The following is an 18,691-nucleotide window of genomic DNA, read 5'->3' as shown; positions in this document are numbered from 1 at the left end:
ACAAATTGCAGTAGTTTGTTCCCACTGAAAATTGTGTTTACGCCTTGAACATAAATGTCAACAGTACAGCAAGTGATGTGTAGTTTTCCCCTAGTGTTTCACACGTGTTTTTACCAAAGTTTTAACCAAAAGCAATTTTACTCTGTTTCTGAACATTATTTTTCTTACTGTATGTTGTTAACCTGATAATCTGTGCAGCCTCTATATTTCAAGCACCTTCTTAATTATACACATTTTTCCATTTTCTCGTTGACAATTCCTTTTTCTATTGCACAGAGTACACAGAGATCAAGATGTCTGATCCTAAATAGTCCTGGGAACCTTGCATAGTAATAAGAGTATTAATTGTAGCAATATGGTCAGATTATGCCTCTTTGTTATGGAGACAAAACCTGTTACCCCTCTCTCTGAGAAAGGAGACAGAAGACATTTTTATATGCCTGTGTGATACCCCTATTAACTGTGGTATAGAGGCCTATTTATCACCATCCGCATCTGATGATGCGGATGACAGGTGATAAACTAGACCAAACTCACACTGCGATAATTAAGTACATTGTCTTGATGTATCAATTATCGCATGCAGAGACAGAGCTTGCGGGTAAGCTCTCCCCCTGCGATGCCTCTCCGCAGCACCATCGGGGTATTTTTTGTAAAAAAAATACCCCAATGTCCTGCAGCGCACATGCCGCCGCCGCCGGGTCTCCCCCCGTCACTACTACCCCCGCAAGCAAAAAGCCACCACCACCACGGATTTTATACTTACCAGTCCCAGGAGCCGGTGTCCGCTGCTCCAGGAAGCTGCCGGGCGCCGGGTCCTTCTTCTGTGCTGTGACCCCCGATGCTGTAAAGTGCACTGCCACTTTGCAGCATCACTTTACTGCACTGGGGTCACGGTGCAGCTTATGGAGGTCCCAGCGCCCGGCAGCGCTCACCGGAGCAGTGGACACTGGCTCCCTGGAATGGTAAGTATGTTTTTTTTTTTTATTACACTGTGATCAGATTGTGTGTCCATCAGACACACATAGCTGATCACCAAGGGTGTACGTCGCAGTGGTGCCCTGAGCTGGCAAAATTATCAAAGGGCTCGCTGCGGTATTCCCCCCCCCCGTAAATTCGGCCACATCGCATTTCCCATTATAAATATGGGGAATGCGATGTGGCTTACTAAAAAAAATGAGAATTAAAGAGTTTGGAGAATTTTTTTATGAAAACACCTCCAAGTGCCCTTTAATACATTCAGGTGATACTAAAATAATGTGAAAAGAGTGTCAAAACACAGTTTTTCACATTATTTTAGTAAAAATAATGTTAATAAATAGACCCCATAGTATTACAGCTGCTGCACAGCATTGTGCTTTTCTGCACATGGACAAGCAGAGAGGGGCCCTCTGATAGGTCGGCTGGAAACCAAGAGACAGTTGATGGAAGAGGAGCGGCAGTTGGGGAGCAGATGTTTTCGAGTGGCAGTTGGTGTGAGGAGAAAAAGTGCAGTGGTGACCTTCTTGTGAGGTGGGGACATCAAGGCTGAGTGAAGACACTTTGAGATTAGGGTGACAGAGATTAGATTGACAGAGACTTTCAGCAAAGTCACTGGGGTGTCAGTGGGGATCAGAGCTGAGAGAATAGAAATTAAAAAGGTTCAGAGATCAGGATTTCCACCAATCGTCGCTGCTGTGCCTGCATATGGAGGAAGAGTCTGACCCTGATCATTTGGGTGAGAACATTCCAGATGTTACATGCACAGTCTGATAATTACACACACAATATAGCCATATTTTCACTAAATTCCAATGCTCTTACTCAAAAATCACAGGACAATAGCGATCTACTGAAAGAATCCGTTTTGTAATGAAGGAAGACTGTATTTCCACGCCAGCCCCCGTACACAGGCATCATTGTGCACCGATAACTGTTAACAGCACACTTGCTGACTCTTCTGGAATGGCCAGGAGGCTCTCGAAAATCATGTGGTGCTCCTGGCCGCCAAGACGAGTGGGCAAGTCTTCCGGAGTTGGCTGCCATCTGCCTGGAGCGGACCACTTACTGAGCAAAAGTAGGCGACCTGGGCGGCTGAAGATGCTGTACTGAACCATATCATGATGATGCATTTGTGTCATCATGCTTATCGCGCTGTCCAGTTTCCCATGACACGCCCCCCAGCTGGGCCAACCTGACTGACCCCTCCCAGAGAAGGCCAGGGAGACGGCAAGTATGACTTAGCTATTATACAGACTAAACAGATCTGATTAATGTTTCGTTTTTTTCAATAGAGCTGTGTCTATCTAGTTGATCAACATTAACTCAGCACTATCAGGGAGCTGTACTATGGCACCACTTAACATGCCACTATAGCTTTTCCTGCTTCTCTTATTATTTATTTATTACCAGATATTTATAGAGATGTGCGGCGACACTTTTCGGGTTTTGTGTTTTGGTTTTGGATCTGGATCCTCGCTCGTGTTTTGAATCTGGATTGGTTTTGCCAAAACCACCCTTTCGGGTTTTGGTTTTGGATCTGGAGGATTTTTGAAACCCCCCCAAAAACAGCTAAAATCACAGAATTTGGGGGTAATTTTAATCCTACTGTATTATAGTGATGTGCACCGGAAATTTTTCGGGTTTTGTGTTTTGGTTTTGGGTTCGGTTCCGCGGCCGTGTTTTGGGTTCGAACGCGTTTTGGCAAAACCTCACCGAATTTTTTTTGTCGGATTCGGGTGTTTTTTTCAAAAAACCCTAAAAAACAGCTTAAATCATTGAATTTGGGGGTCATTTTGATCCCATAGTATTATTAACCTCAATAACCATAATTTACACTCATTTCCAGTCTATTCTGAACACCTCACACCTGACAATATTATTTTTAGTCCTAAAATTTGCACCGAGGTCGCTGGATGGCTAAGCTAAGCGACACAAGTGGCCGACACAAACACCTGGCCCATCTAGGAGTGGCACTGCAGTGTCAGGCAGGATGGCCCTTCCAAAAAATACTCCCCAAACAGCACATGACGCAAAGAAAAAAAGAGGCGCAATGAGGTAGCTGTGTGAGTAAGCTAAGCGACCCTAGTGGCCGACACAAACACCTGGCCCATCTAGGAGTGGCACTGCAGTGTCAGGCAGGATGGCCCTTCCAAAAAATACTCCCCAAACAGCACATGACGCAAAGAAAAAAAAGAGGCGCAATGAGGTAGCTGTGTGAGTAAGCTAAGCGACCTTAGTGGCCGACACAAACACCTGGCCCATCTAGGAGTGGCACTGCAGTGTCAGGCAGGATGGCCCTTCCAAAAAATACTCCCCAAACAGCACATGACGCAAAGAAAAATGAAAGAAAAAAGAGGTGCAAGATGGAATTGTCCTTGGGCCCTCCCACCCACCCTTATGTTGTATAAACAGGACATGCACACTTTAACCAACCCATCATTTCAGCGACAGGGTCTGCCACACGACTGTGACTGAAATGACTGGTTGGTTTGGGCCCCCACCAAAAAAGAAGTAATCTCTCCTTGCACAAACTGGCTCTATAGAGGCAAGATGTTCACCTCATCATCATCGTCCGATTCATCACCCCTTTCACTGTGTACATCCCCCTCCTCACAGATTATTAATTCGTCCCCACTGGAATCCACCATCTCAGATCCCCGTGTACTTTCTAGAGGCAATTGCTGCTGGTGAATGTCTCCATGGAGGAATTGATCATAATTCATTTTAATGAACATCATCTTCTCCACATTTTCTGGAAGTAACCTCATACGCCGATTGCTGACAAGGTGAGCGGCGGCACTAAACACTCTTTCGGAGTACACACTGGAGGGAGGGCAACTTAGGTAGAATAAAGCCAGTTTCTGCAAGGGCCTCCAAATTGCCTCTTTTTCCTGCCAGTATACGTACGGACTGTCTGACGTGCCTACTTGGATGCGGTCACTCATATAATCCTCCACCATTCTTTCAATGGTGAGAGAATCATATGCAGTGATAGTAGACGACATGTCAGTAATCGTTGGCAGGTCCTTCAGTCCGGACCAGATGTCAGCATCAGCAGTCGCTCCAGACTGCCCTGCATCACCGCCAGCTGGTGGGCTCGGAATTCGTAGCCTTTTCCTCGCACCCCCAGTTGCGGGAGAATGTGAAGGAGGAGATGTTGACGGGTCGCTTTCCGCTTGACTTGACAATTTTCTCACCAGCAGGTCTTTGAACCTCTGCAGACTTGTGTCTGCCGGAAAGAGAGATCCAACGTAGGTTTTAAATCTAGGATCGAGCACGGTGGCCAAAATGTAGTGCTCTGATTTCAACAGATTGACCACACGTGAATCCTGGTTAAGCGAATGAAGGGCTCCATCCACAAGTCCCACATGCCTAGCGGAATCGCTCTGTTTTTAGCTCCTCCTTCAATGTCTCCAGCTTCTTCTGCAAAAGCCTGATGAGGGGAATGACCTGACTCAGGCTGGCAGTGTCTGACTGACTTCACGTGTGGCAAGTTCAAAGGGTTGCAGAACCTTGCACAACATTGAAATCATTCTCCACTGCGCTTGAGACAGGTGCATTCCACCTCCTTTACCTATATCGTGGCCAGATGTATAGGCTTGAATGGCCTTTTGCTGCTCCTCCATCCTCTGAAGCATATAGAGGGTTGAATTCCACCTTGTTACCACCTCTTGCTTCAGATGATGGCAGGGCAGGTTCAGGTGTTTTTGGTGGTGCTCCAGTCTTCTGTACGCGGTGCCTGTACGCCGAAAGTGGCCCGCAATTCTTCTGGCCACCGACAGCATCTCTTGCATGCCCCTGTCGTTTTTTAAATAATTCTGCACCACCAAATTCAAGGTATGTGCAAAACATGGGACGTGCTGGAATTTGCCCAGATGTAATGCACTCACAATATTGCTGGCGTTGTCCGATGTCACAAATCCCCAGGAGAGTCCAATTGGGGTAAGCTATTCTGCGATGATCTTCCTCAGTTGCCGTAAGAGGTTTTCAGCTGTGTGCCTATTCTGGAAAGCGGTGATACAAAGCGTAGCCTGCCTAGGAACGAGTTGGCGTTTGCGAGATGCTGCTACTGGTGCCGCCGCTGCTGTTCTTGCAGCGGGAGGCAATACATCTACCCAGTGGGCTGTCACAGTCATGTAGTCCTGAGTCTGCCCTGCTCCACTTGTCCAGATGTCCGTGGTTAAGTGGACATTGGGTACAACTGCATTTTTTAGGACTCTGGTGAGTCTTTTTCTGACGTCCGTGTACATTCTCGGTATCGCCTGCCTAGAGAAGTGGAACCTAGATGGTATTTGGTAACGGGGACACACTACCTCAAGAAATTGTCTAGTTCCCTGTGAACTAACGGCGGATACCGGACGCACATCTAACACCAACATAGTTGTCAAGGCCTCAGTTATCCGCTTTGCAACAGGATGACTGCTGTGATATTTCATCTTCCTCGCAAAGGACTGTTGGACAGTCAATTGCTTACTTGAAGTAGTACAAGTGGTCTTCCGACTTCCCCTCTGGGATGACGATCGACTCCCAGCAGCAACAACAGCAGCGCCAGCAGCAGTAGGCATTACACTCAAGGATGCATCGGAGGAATCCCAGGCAGGAGAGGACTCGTCAGACTTGCCAGTGACATGGCCTGCAGGACTATTGGCTTTCCTGGGGAAGGAGGAAATTGACACTGAGGGAGTTGGTGGTGTGGTTTGCGCGAGCTTGGTTACAAGAGGAAGGGATTTACTGGTCAGTGGACTGCTTCCGCTGTCGCCCAAAGTTTTTGAACTTGTCACTGACTTATTATGAATGCGCTGCAGGTGACGTATAAGGGAGGATGTTCCGAGGTGGTTAACGTCCTTACCCCTACTTATTACAGCTTGACAAAGGCAACACACGGCTTGACACCTGTTGTCCGCATTTTTGTTGAAATACTTCCACACTGAAGAGCTGATTTTTTTGGTATTTTCACCAGGCATGTCAATGGCCATATTCCTCCCACGGACAACAGGTGTCTCCCCGGGTGCCTGACTTAAACAAACCACCTCACCATCAGAATCCTCCTTGTCAATTTCCTCCCCAGCGCCAGCAACACCCATATCCTCATCCTGGTGTACTTCAACACTGACATCTTCAATTTCACTATCAGGAACTGGACTGCGGGTGCTTCTTTCAACACTTGCAGGGGGCGTGCAAATGGTGGAAGGCGCAAGCTCTTCCCGTCCAGTGTTGGGAAGGTCAGGCATCGCAACCGACACAATTGGACTCTCCTTTGGGATTTGGGATTTCGAAGAACGCACAGTTCTTTGCTGTGCTTTTGCCGCAAGTCTTTTCTTTTTTCTAGCGAGAGGATGAGTGCTTCCATCCTCATGTGAAGCTGAACCACTAGCCATGAACATAGGCCAGGGCCTCAGCCGTTCCTTGCCACTCCGTGTCGTAAATGGCATATTGGCAAGTTTACGCTTCTCCTCAGACGCTTTTAATTTTGATTTTTGGGTAATTTTTTTACTGATCTTTTGTGTTTTGGATTTTACATGCTCTGTACTATGACATTGGGCATCGGCCTTGGCAGACGACGTTGATGGCATTTCATCGTCTCGGCCATGACTAGTGGCAGCAGCTTCAGCACGAGGTGGAAGTGGATCTTGATCTTTCCCTATTTTTTTAACCTCCACATTTTTGTTCTCCATATTTTGCGCACAACTAAAAGCCACCACAGGTATACAATGTAGATGGGTGGATAGTATAGTATTATATTACTTATGGACGACGAGTGACGACACAGAGGTAGGTACAGCCGTGGCCTACCGTACTGCTGCTTATATATATAATATACTGTATAACGGACCTGGTGGACACTGTCAGCAGACTGCTAAACTAGTATGAAGAAAAAAAAAACACCACAGGTATACAATGTAGATGGATGGATAGTATAGTATTATATTACTTATGGACGACGAGTGACGACACAGAGGTAGGTACAGCCGTGGCCTACCATACTGCTGCTTATATATATAATATACTGTATAACGGACCTGGTGGACACTGTCAGCAGACTGCTAAACTAGTATGAAGAAAAAAAAAACACCACAGGTATACAATGTAGATGGATGGATAGTATAGTATTATATTACTTATGGGCGACGAGTGACGACACAGAGGTAGGTACAGCCGTGGCCTACCGTACTGCTGCTTATATATATAATATACTGTATAACGGACCTGGTGGACACTGTCAGCAGACTGCTAAACTAGGATGAAGAATAAAAAAAAACACCACAGGTATACAATGTAGATGGATGGATAGTATAGTATTATATTACTTATGGACGACGAGTGACGACACAGAGGTAGGTACAGCCGTGGCCTACCGTACTGCTGCTTATATATATAATATACTGTATAACGGACCTGGTGGACACTGTCAGCAGACTGTTAAACTAGTATGAAGAAAAAAACAACAACACAGGTATACAATGTAGATGGATGGATAGTATAGTATTATATTACTTATGGACGACGAGTGCACTGACGACACAGAAGTAGGTACAGCCCTGGCCTACCGTACTGCTGCTTATATATATAATATACTGTATAACGGACCTGGTGGACACTGTCAGCAGACTGCTAAACTAGTATGAAGAAAAAAAAAACACCACAGGTATACAATGTAGATGGATGGATAGTATAGTATTATATTACTTATGGACGACGAGTGCACTGACGACACAGAGGTAGGTACAGCCGTGGTCTACCGTACTGCTGCTTATATATATAATATACTGTATAACGGACCTGGTGGACACTGTCAGCAGACTGCTAAACTAGTATGAAGAAAAAAAAAACACAGGAGTGTTTTTCAGACAGACAAACGTATACTGGACTGGTGGTCACTGTCAGCAAAACTGTGCACTGTACTCCTGCTATAACTGCTCCCCAGTCCCCACAATTAGGCAGTGTGAGCAGAGCAGTGCACTCAGCACAGATATATCATGCAGCAGTGCAGCACACTGAGTGAGCACAGATATGGTGGTCGGAGCGTTTTTTTCAGGCAGAGAAACAAAGGATTAAACTCACTGGTGGTATAATCAAAACCCTGCACTGTACTCCCTAACAGCTGCTCCCCGTCCCCAATCCTCCCCACAATTATAACTAACTAAGTCACTCTGTGTTCTACTATAACGGAGAGGACGCCAGCCACGTCCTCTCCCTATCAATCTCAATGCACGTGTGAAAATGGCGGCGACGCGCGGCTCCTTATATAGAATCCGAGTCTCGCGAGAATCCGACAGCGGGATGATGACGTTCGGGCGCGCTCGGGTTAACCGAGCAAGGCGGGAGGATCCGAGTCGCTCGGACCCGTGTAAAAAAAAGGTGAAGTTTGGGCAGGTCGGATTCCGAGGATCCGAACCCGCTCATCACTAATTATTAACCTCAATAACATTCATTTCCACTCATTTCCAATCTATTCTGAACACCTCACACTATTGTTTTTAGGCCAAAAGGTTACACCAAGGTCGCTGGATGACTAAGCTAAGCGACACAAGTGGGCGACATAAACACCTGGCCCATCTAGGAGTGGCACTGCAGTGCCAGACAGGATGGCAGATTTAAAAAATAGGCCCCAAACAGCACATCATGCAAAGAAGAAAAAGAGGTGCAATGAGGTAGCTGGATGGCTAAGCTAAGTGACACAAGTGTGAGGCACAAACACCTGGCCCATCTAGGAGGGGCACTGCATTGTCAGACAGGATGGCACTTAAAAAAACTAGTCCCCAAACAGCACATGATGCAAAGGAGAAAAAGAGGTGCACCGAGGTTGCTGTATGACTAAGCTAAGCGACACAAGTGTGAGGCACAAACACCTGGCCCATCTAGGAGTGGCATGAGGTGGCTAAATGTCAAAAGTGGCCCGCAATTTTTCGGGCCACCGACAGCATCTCCTGCACGCCCGTCATTTCTCAAAAAATTTTGCACCACCAAATTAATTGTATGTGCAAAACATGGGACGTGCTGGAATCTGCCCAGATCAGATGTAATGGACGCACAATATTGGTGGCGTTGTCCAATATCACAAATCCCCAGGAGAGTTTAAGTGGGGTAAACCATTGTGCGATGATGTCCCTCAGTTTCCGTAAGAGGATGTCAGCGGTGTGCCTCTTACGGAAACCGGTGATACACAGCGTAGCCTGCATAGGAACAAGCTGGCGTTTGTTAGATGCTGCTACTGGTGCCTCTGTTGTTATTGCTGCTGGGCTGTCACAGTCATGTAGTCCTAAGTTTGCCCTGCTCCACTTGTCCACATGTCCGTGGTTAAGTGGATACTGGGTACAACCGCATTTTTCAAGACACTGAGGACACTTTTCTTAATGTCCCTGTACAGTCTGGGAATCGCTTTCCTAGTGAAGTGGAATCTAGATGGGATTTGTTACTGGGGACACACTACCTCCATCAATTGTCTAAATCCCACTGCACTAATGGCGGATACCGGATGCACGTCTAACACCAATATAGCTGTCAAGGCCTCAGTTATCCACTTTGCAACAGGATGACTGCTGTCATCTTTCATCTTCCTCACAAAGCACTGTTGGTCAGTCAATTGCTTAGTTGAAGTAGTACAAGTGGTCCTCCGACTTCCCTTCTGGGATGACCATCGACTCCCTGCAGCAGCAGCAGTAGTAGGAGGAAATGGTTCTTGATCTTTCCCTATTTTATCCTCCAAACTTTTGTTCTCCATTATTTTTCTGGAGTTATATAACAATATGCGGCACAGGACAGCACCACTGAACTTATACGGCAGCATCACTGGACTGGACTTATACGGCAGTACCACTGGACTTGACTTATACGGAAGTACCACTGGACATTATACTGCAGTATCACTGGACTTATGCGGCAGTATAATTGGACTTATATGGCAGTACCACTAGACTGGACTTATGCAGCAGTACCACTGGACTGGACTTATACGGCAGTGCCACTGGACTTGATTTATACGGCAGTACCACTGGATTTATATGGCAGTAGCACTGGACTTATATGGCAGTACCACTGGACTTATACGGCAGTATCACTGGACTTAAACGGCGGTACCACTGGATTGGACTTATAGGGCAGTATCACTGGACTTATACGCAGTATCACTGGACTTATATGGTGGTACCACTGGATTGGACTTATATGGCAGTACCACTAGCCTGGACTTATTCGGAAGTACCACTGGACTTATACGGCAGTACCACTGGACTGGATTTATACGGCAGTACAACTGGATTTATATGGTAGTACCACTGGACTTATACGCCAGTATCACTAGACTTACGGTATATAGCAGTACCACTGGACTTGACTTATACAGCAGTACCACTGGACTGGATTTATACGGCAGTATCACTGGACTTATATGGCAGTACCACTGGACTTATACAGTAGTACCACTGGACTGGATTTATATGGCAGCACCACTGGATTTATATGGCAGTACCACTAGACTTATATGGCAGTACCACTGGACTGGACTTATACGGCAGTATCACTGGACTTATATGGCAGTACCACTGGACTTATACGGTAGTACCACTGGACTGGATTTATATGGCAGTACCACTGGATTTATATGGCAGTACCACTGGACTTATATGGCAGTACCACTGGACGTATACGGCAGTAACCCTGGACTTATACGGCAGTACCCCTGGACTAATACGGCAGTACACCTGGACTTATATGGCAGCACCACTGGATTTATAGCAGTACAGGACACCACCACTGGACTTATGGCAGAACAGGACACCACCATTGGACTGATGCAGCACAACACAGCACCACTGCACTGTACTTATACAGCAGCACCACTGGACATATGGCAGCACAGGACACCACCACTGGACTGATGCAGCATAACACAGCACCACTGCACTGGACTTATACAGCAGCACCACTGGACATATGGCAGCACAGGACACCACCACTGGACATATGGCAGCACAGGACACCACCACTGGACTGATGCAGCACAAGACAGCACCACTGGACTGGACTTATACAGCAGCACTGGGCTTATGGCAGCACAGGACACACCACTGTGACTGGACTGATACAGCACAAGACACTACCACTGGACAACACAGCACTGGAATGACACATAAGAGCAGGTCACCACACCACTTTCCCGCACAGACAGACACTGAGGAGAGAGACACGTCCTCTCGCTATACTCTCCAGGACTGGAGTGAAACTGGCGGCGACGCTTATGGACTCCAAAACCCGCAAGAATCCGACAGCAGGATCATGACGTTTTGCCTCGTTCTGGTTTCCGAGTCTGGCGGGAAGTCCCGAGCTGTACTTGGATCCGGGCTCGGGACGTGAAGTCCGGGGGGTTCGGTTCTCAGAGAACCGAACCCACTCATCCCTAATATTTATGTAGTGCACACATGTTCTGCAGTGCTTTACAGAGACTGTTTGGCCATTCACATCAGTCCCTGCCCCAGTGGAGTTTACAATCTATATTCCTTACCACATGTACACGCACACACATTCACACTGGGGTTCAATTTTGTTGGGAGCCAATTAACCTACCAGTCAGGGCCGTCTTTTCGTATGGGCTCAGTAGGCACTTTCCCAAGGGCCCCAGGAGTAAAAGGGCCCTAATCTGATAGCTGAGGGTCCCCTCTTTCCAGGGCTACCAGAATTTTGAAAATCGGCCCTGCGGAACTGGAGATATCCAATATCAAAGCAGTGGACCCCATCCATGCCTGTTAATTGCTCTTCCCAGCCAGATATCTCGGATTCTGTCTGACTTACAGTTTTTCTGAGGGTATTCTTCAAAAGCTGGGACTCTCCCCTTTCAGTGGACACTGGCTGCTTGTCTCTACTATGCCCAGAACCAGAGAAACCAGCCTTCCAGCAGCTGCTCCAGCTCCACACGCCTAATATCATATGCAGTTTTGTATTTTCGGCGCTGGATTGCTCCGGCTCCTGAACTCTGATCCCCAGGTCCCCAGTACCTCCTGAAAGGTGGGACTCTCTAGATTTTTAAATCTGTTTCTAGGAAATTGAGATATCTGCAGTCAAGCAAGCTGCCCTCCCACCAGAAAATAATGAATATTAAGCCCACTAGACTATGCACCCCTCATCTACATATTAAACACCCCCTACCAATCTGGAAGTCATGTACCCAGGCCACTTCATTCAGCCCAATGCCCCCTTCAACAGTTTAGTGTTCTCCCTCCGACCCCATCTCCAACCATCTGTGCAGTAAAGTAGTAATTATCAGAAATTACTGCTCCAGGTCCTACATGCTGAGCGGGAGATAGAACACCACCTACCGCCCACCATACATCAAAGCTGCCGCTGATAGCACCCCCCACCCCTAACGCTGGAGGATTGGTAGGGACCCCAGTTAATTGCTGTGCCCAGGGGCCTACACTGCTGTTAAGACGGCCCTGCTACCAGTATATTTTTGGATTGCGGGAGGAAACCGGAGTACCCGGAGGAAACTCACGTAAGTACAGGGAGAATATACAAACTCCACACAGTTAGGGCCATGGTGGGAATTGAACCTATGACCTCAGTGCTGTGAGGCAGTATTGCTAACCATTACACCATCCATGCTGCCTCTTATCAAAATCATTCGATGTTTGCAGGTAACGTAGAGACAAGTGATTTTTCTCTACATTATCTGCTGTCCATGCCAGAGTTCAATGTAAGTGTCCAATAGCGGTGGGTATTACACATTTGGCACTTACCACCTTTAATCTTTTTCACTTTTGTTTCGATTTTCCTTTACACGCTATTTAATTTTTTTTTTTTTTACCAGGAATTAAAAATAATTGGCACAGAGGCATTGAAAACAAACTCAATCCAAATACAATAGGGCAGTGTCAACCCTGATTAAGGCCCTGTTGGCTGTACACAAAATAGAACATAAAAATCCTCCTGTACAGCTTAGCGAGCCATTTTTGGGTTGTGACCATAGTTTATGGACCCTGCTGATTTTGAACAGTTTATATAGAAATAGCTGGATGCGAACCGGCAGCTTACCTTGCGGAGGAATATTTTCCTTAAGTGAATTCTGCTTATTCCTTTTCTGGTTGGAAATTTGCTTTCCAAATATGAAGTTAAAGGTTGTCGCGTTTGACCTTTCTGCTCCAGGGTCACTGAAGCACTGCGACAAGGAATACTTTTGTGCATAAATCTCACCAGCAGGCAGAGAGTCCTTGTTCAGCGTTTGCAGTAAATCCAAGGCTGCAGATATAAAAGTTTACAGTTAATCTTAGTGAGACCATAAAAGAAAATAGTGTTTAAGAAAAGCGATGCATTTGAGGCCTGGCTTAATATTACATTGGAGGAACATGGTGTTGAGTCAGAAAATACTGTGCAGTGGGATTTCTCTTTTTTTCCCTTCTACATCAGATCATGCCGATAAGTGTAAGTGGAATAACTGTTTGAGCCACAGGCATAGAAGACATCAGCAGTGAATTGTTGGATTTCTGTTTTCGTTATTCATTATTCATACTCATTTTATATAATTACTGTTTGTAGCACTGCATGGATTAAAGCTACTGTATGGTCTGCATGTTAAAACACAAAACAGTGTGGCCTGCTGTATTAATGCAAAGCCTAGTTAGAATTACAGTTATGGATAAATGGCATGCTGCTGTAGCTCCACCCACTTTTTCACAATTGCAGGCTCAGACAATGGAAGCTTCTTTGTGTCTTTAACATTGGGGGTCATTCCGAGTTGTTCGCTCGCAAGCTGCTTTTAGCAGCTTTACACACGCTAAGCCGCCGCCTACTGGGAGTGAATCTTAGCTTCTTAAAATTGCGAACTAAAGATTCGCAATATAGCGAAAAGACATCTCTGTGCAGTTTCTGAGTAGCTCCACACTTACTCGGCATCTGCGATCAGTTCAGTGCTTGTCGTTCCTGGTTTGACGTCACAAACACACCCAGCGTTCGCCCAGACACTCCTCCGTTTCTCCAGCCACTCCCGCGTTTTTCCCAGAAACGGTAGCGTTTTTTCGCACACACCCATAAAACGGCCAGTTTCCGCCCAGAAACACCAACTTCCTGTCAATCACATTACGATCACCAGAACGAAGAAAAAACCGTGAGTAAAATTCCTAACTGCATAGCAAATTTACTTGGCGCAGTCGCAGTGCGGACATTGCGCATGCGCACTAAGCGGAAAATCGCTGCGATGCGAAAAAATTTAACGAGCGAACAACTCGGAATGACCCCCATTATCTTTTTGATAACTAAAACTATCTATTGCACTTTGTCTGTGAGCCTCTAAATGATAAATAAAAAACTGCTAAGGGTATATTTGGTCACTCGGTTTTGATTTGCATCAGGAATAGAAGACTTTAGAGCACAACTGAATATTGGTTCACCACATTGCATATCTACAAAATGCCGACATGCGTTTTTAAGGAATTTTTGCCCCAAAACAGACTTGTTCATACTGGAGGGGGAATATAATAGTGTGCCGAGCGCAGCGAGGCACCGTGCTTGGAGCTGCGCTCGCCATGCGAGGGGACGCGGTACACTTAGACAGTGTCCATGTCGACCTGTGTCGACATTGACACAACCCCCCCAGAAAAACTCATGCCGGTATTTTGACACGTCGGCATTTCAAATGACGGTATTCTGACTGTGTCGGCATTTTGAACATGTTGGCATAATGATTGTCGGTATTTTGACCGTGTCGGTATTTTGACTGTAGGCCATTGGCTGTCAGGATTATGACAGTTGGTATTGTGCCCGTCGGTAAATCATACTGAACCCACTACTTCCACTTCTGCCACACTAATTACGTTTGATTGGTCAAGAGAAAGTTCGGCCATTGTAAGTGCAGGTATGATTTATTGTTAGGTGTTGCTGCATGTAATAATTATAGTAAATACTGTAACCCTCAGTAAGGGTGAAAAACTGACACTGTGGAGTAACCCAAAGCAATTACTCACTAATGAGCTTTGGCCGGTCTAGTATCAGATTAATGAAAGCTTTAGGGTTACACTTTTGTAACATGTTAGTAAATCATTTGCAGAGAGGCTTATTTAATAGGATGAACAATGTGCCACATGTCAACCAATTTATACAGTGCTATCATTCTTCTTTTTCAGCTTAGAAAATGAAAGCATCCTTCTTAGTTATTATGGGCTACAGGCAGCACACATCTGCTCGCTGCAAAGGGTAATTCAATAGGGCACACTGTGCTGAAATAGAGATGCAAGAGACAGTGCCACTAGATGAAGCCATTCTGTTCTCTGTGAACTTTGTCCTTTTAAAGACTTGTGATAGAAGTCCAGGAGTGTAGCCAGAACTTTGTGGGCCCCATAGCAGTATTTTGAAGGGTCCCCTATTTTATGAACCATAGTATTGGCCCAGTTCAAGTTATGTAACATTGTAGAACTGCCAGTACACATTGTGCCACACAGTAGCTCCAATTCCCATTATGACATAGGGGGTAATTCCAAGTTGATCGCAGCAGGAATTTTTTTTAGCAGTTAGGCAAAACCATGGGGGTAATTCCAAGTTGATCGCAGCAGGATTTTTGATAGCAATTGGGCAAAACCATGTGCACTGCAGGGGAGGCAGATATAACATGTGCAGAAAGAGTTAGATTTGGGTCGGTTATTTTATTTCTGTGCAGGGTAAATACTGGCTGCTTTATATTTACACTGCAAATTAGATTGCAGATTGAACACACCACACCCAAATCTTAGGGTGTGTACACACGGTGAGATTTTTTCTTCCGATTCTGACTATATAGTCAAAATCGGAAGAAAAGTTAGTGCAGATCGCAAGGTGACAGTCACCTTGCGATCCCGATTCGATGCCGATGCGCGGTCCCGCGCGGTCGGCATCGAAAGAAAGGATAGACTGCACAGGCAAGTCAATTTTGACTATCTCTATAGAAGAGATAGTCAAAATTGACACTTAGCCAAAATCGCACATAGGTGGTCATTCCGAGTTGTTCGCTCGGTAAATTTCTTCGCATCGCAGCGATTTTCCGCTTATTGCGCATGCGCAATGTTCGCACTGCGACTGCGCCAAGTAAATTTGCTATGCAGTTAGGTATTTTACTCACGGCATTACGAGGTTTTTTCTTCATTCCGGTGATCGTAATGTGATTGACAGGAAGTGGGTGTTTCTGGGCGGAAACTGGCCGTTTTATGGGAGTGTGTGAAAAAACGCTACCGTTTCTGGGAAAAACGCGGGAGTGGCTGGAGAAACGGAGGAGTGTCTGGGCGAACGCTGGGTGTGTTTGTGACGTCAAACCAGGAACGACATGCACTGAACTGATCGCACTGGAAGAGTAAGTCTCGAGCTACTCAGAAACTGCACAGAGAAGTCTTTTTGCAATATTGCGAATCTTTCGTTCGCAATTTTGATAAGCTAAGATTCATTCCCAGTAGGCGGCGGCTTAGCGTGTGCAAAGCTGATAAAAGCAGCTTGCGAGCGAACAACTCGGAATGAGGGCCATAGCCAGTATCGCAAGCACAGTCATTATGTGCTTGCGATACTGACTATGTGCCGACCCAGCCCCTGTCGCATAGTGAGAATCGGGCATAGCCCGAATCTCACCGTGTGTACACACCCTAACTCTCTCTGCAAATGTTATATCTGCCCCACCTGCAATGCACATGGTTTTGCCCAACTGCTAAAAAATTTCCTGCTGCGATCAACTTGGAATTACCCCCATAGTGTCCCCAGTTCATATTATGCCACACTATAGTGCTTCCGGGATCAGTACGTAATCCCGCTGGACGGGATCCCGGCGGTCGAAATACCAACGCCGGAATCCCGACCACATAATCCCGACAGATGTGGCGAGCGGAACACAGCCCCTTGCGGGCTAGCTTCGCTCGCCATGCTGTGGGCACGGTGCCTCGCTACGCTCGGCACACTATTATATTCTCCCTCTATGGGTGTCGTGGACACCCACGGAGGGAGAATATGTCGGGATTGTGGCGGTCGGGATTCCGGCGTCGGTATTTCGCCGCATCCCGTGCTTCCACCTCATATTGTACCACATTACAGTGCCTCATTTCATGCTATGTCACACTATAGTGCCTCAACTTCATACTGTGCCACATTACAGTATACCAGTTCGTATTTTGTAACACTACAATGCCCTATAGTTCATTTTATAACACATTACATTGAGCAGGTCCAGGCAGAGCTGGCACAACCCGCTCAGCAGATACTGCAAAGCAGGGAGGTGCCGGGCTGAAGAGGCGCTCTTCTCGCTCTGTTACTCTGCTGTTGCTACCGGCTGCCGGCAGTGTGAAGTGCGGCTCCCATATAAGGTTCCTTTAGCTCCCTCCCTCCTCTTTTCCCCCTCTCCTCCCCGCTGCACCTTTGGCAGTAGCGCCGGCAGGTTGAAGTGGTGGGAACAGCTCTTCAGTGTCTCGCTGATCTCCTGTGTAAGTTGCACTTTCCCCCCTCCCCTCCTGTGGATATTAGTGTATGGGGCACTACTACTGTGGGCATTATGTGTGGCACTACTACTGTGGGCATTAGGTGTAAGGGGCACTACTACTTTGGGCATTATGTGTGGCACTACTACTGTGGGGGTGATACATGTATGGGGTACTACTACTGTGGGTATTATGTGTGGCACTACTACAGTGGGCATTAGGTGTAAGGGGCACTACTATTTTGGGCATTATGTGTGGAACTACTACTGTGGGGATGATACATGTATGGGGCACTACTACTGTAGGCATTATGTGTGGCTCTACTACTGTGCGCGTTCAGTGTAAGGAGCGCTTTTACTGTGGGCATTATGTGTAAGGTGCACTACTTTTGTGAGCATTATGTATGGCACTACTACTGTGTGCATTATTTGTAAGGGGCACTACTACTGTGGGCATTATATATGGCACTACTACTGTGGGCATTATTTTCTACGGGGCACCTCTTTTGTGGGCATTATGTGGAAGGAGCACTACTATTGTGGGCATTATGTGGGGCACTACTACTGTGGGCATTATGTGTGGCACTACTACTGTGGGCATTATGTGTGGCACTACTACTGTGGGCATTATTTTCAAAGCGGCACTATTTCTGCGGGGATTAAATGTAAGGGGCACTACTACTGTGGACGTTATGTGTACAAAGGACACTACTGTGGGTACTGTGTGTTGAAACAAATACTACTATATGTTGTAATATGAATCAAGGGCACTATGTGCGGTGTAATTTGAATACGATTGTGCTACTGTTTGGCATTTGAATTGTGGGTACTATTGTGTGGCCACACTCCTTCCACGCTCCTTCCTTGTGAGACAACATGCATTTTTTTACAGATTTTGCACATGCTCTCCCTTTATTATGTATGGGAGGGAGGGCACAATCATTTACAGGGGTGTTGACAATCACCCTAGCAGCAGCCCTGGGTCTAGGGGTATATCTTGAAATATTTCAGGCCCAAGGAAAAAGTTTGTAAGGGCCCCTATGTACCACCCAATTGTGAAAAATGTATACTGTATAACACATGTACAGTAACTGTGACAGGGAATGTGGCTCCTCTCAGCCCTGGACCCCATAGCAGCTGCACTCCCTTCACCTATGGTAGCTATGCCTTTACCCCAATCCGCCTCCACTCCCTTTATCATACCTACTGTCTCAGTGAAATTTAGTTAGAGTCGTGACGAAAAAGTGACCACATGTGAGTAGCTCTTTCAAAGCATTAGGCAGCTATAACTTCCTCTTC

General features: G+C 46.4%; 1 protein-coding gene across 1 annotated transcript in view; it reads right to left on the bottom strand.

The window, feature by feature from the left end:
• Window positions 1–18,691, bottom strand: part of C3H10orf90 (chromosome 3 C10orf90 homolog) — a 392,649-nt gene that overhangs the window by 137,938 nt on the left and 236,020 nt on the right. The window contains exon 4 of the mRNA XM_063963768.1: window positions 13,009–13,212. Coding sequence (XP_063819838.1) covers window positions 13,009–13,212 — 204 coding nt within the window. The remainder of the gene's footprint in view (window positions 1–13,008; window positions 13,213–18,691) is intronic.

This window comes from Pseudophryne corroboree, chromosome 3 (assembly GCF_028390025.1).
Source record: "Pseudophryne corroboree isolate aPseCor3 chromosome 3, aPseCor3.hap2, whole genome shotgun sequence".
In the NCBI taxonomy this organism is placed as follows: Eukaryota; Metazoa; Chordata; class Amphibia; order Anura; family Myobatrachidae; genus Pseudophryne; species Pseudophryne corroboree.
The sequence above is the reverse complement of the archived record's forward strand: the minus strand, read 5'-3'. Positions and strand labels throughout refer to the sequence as shown.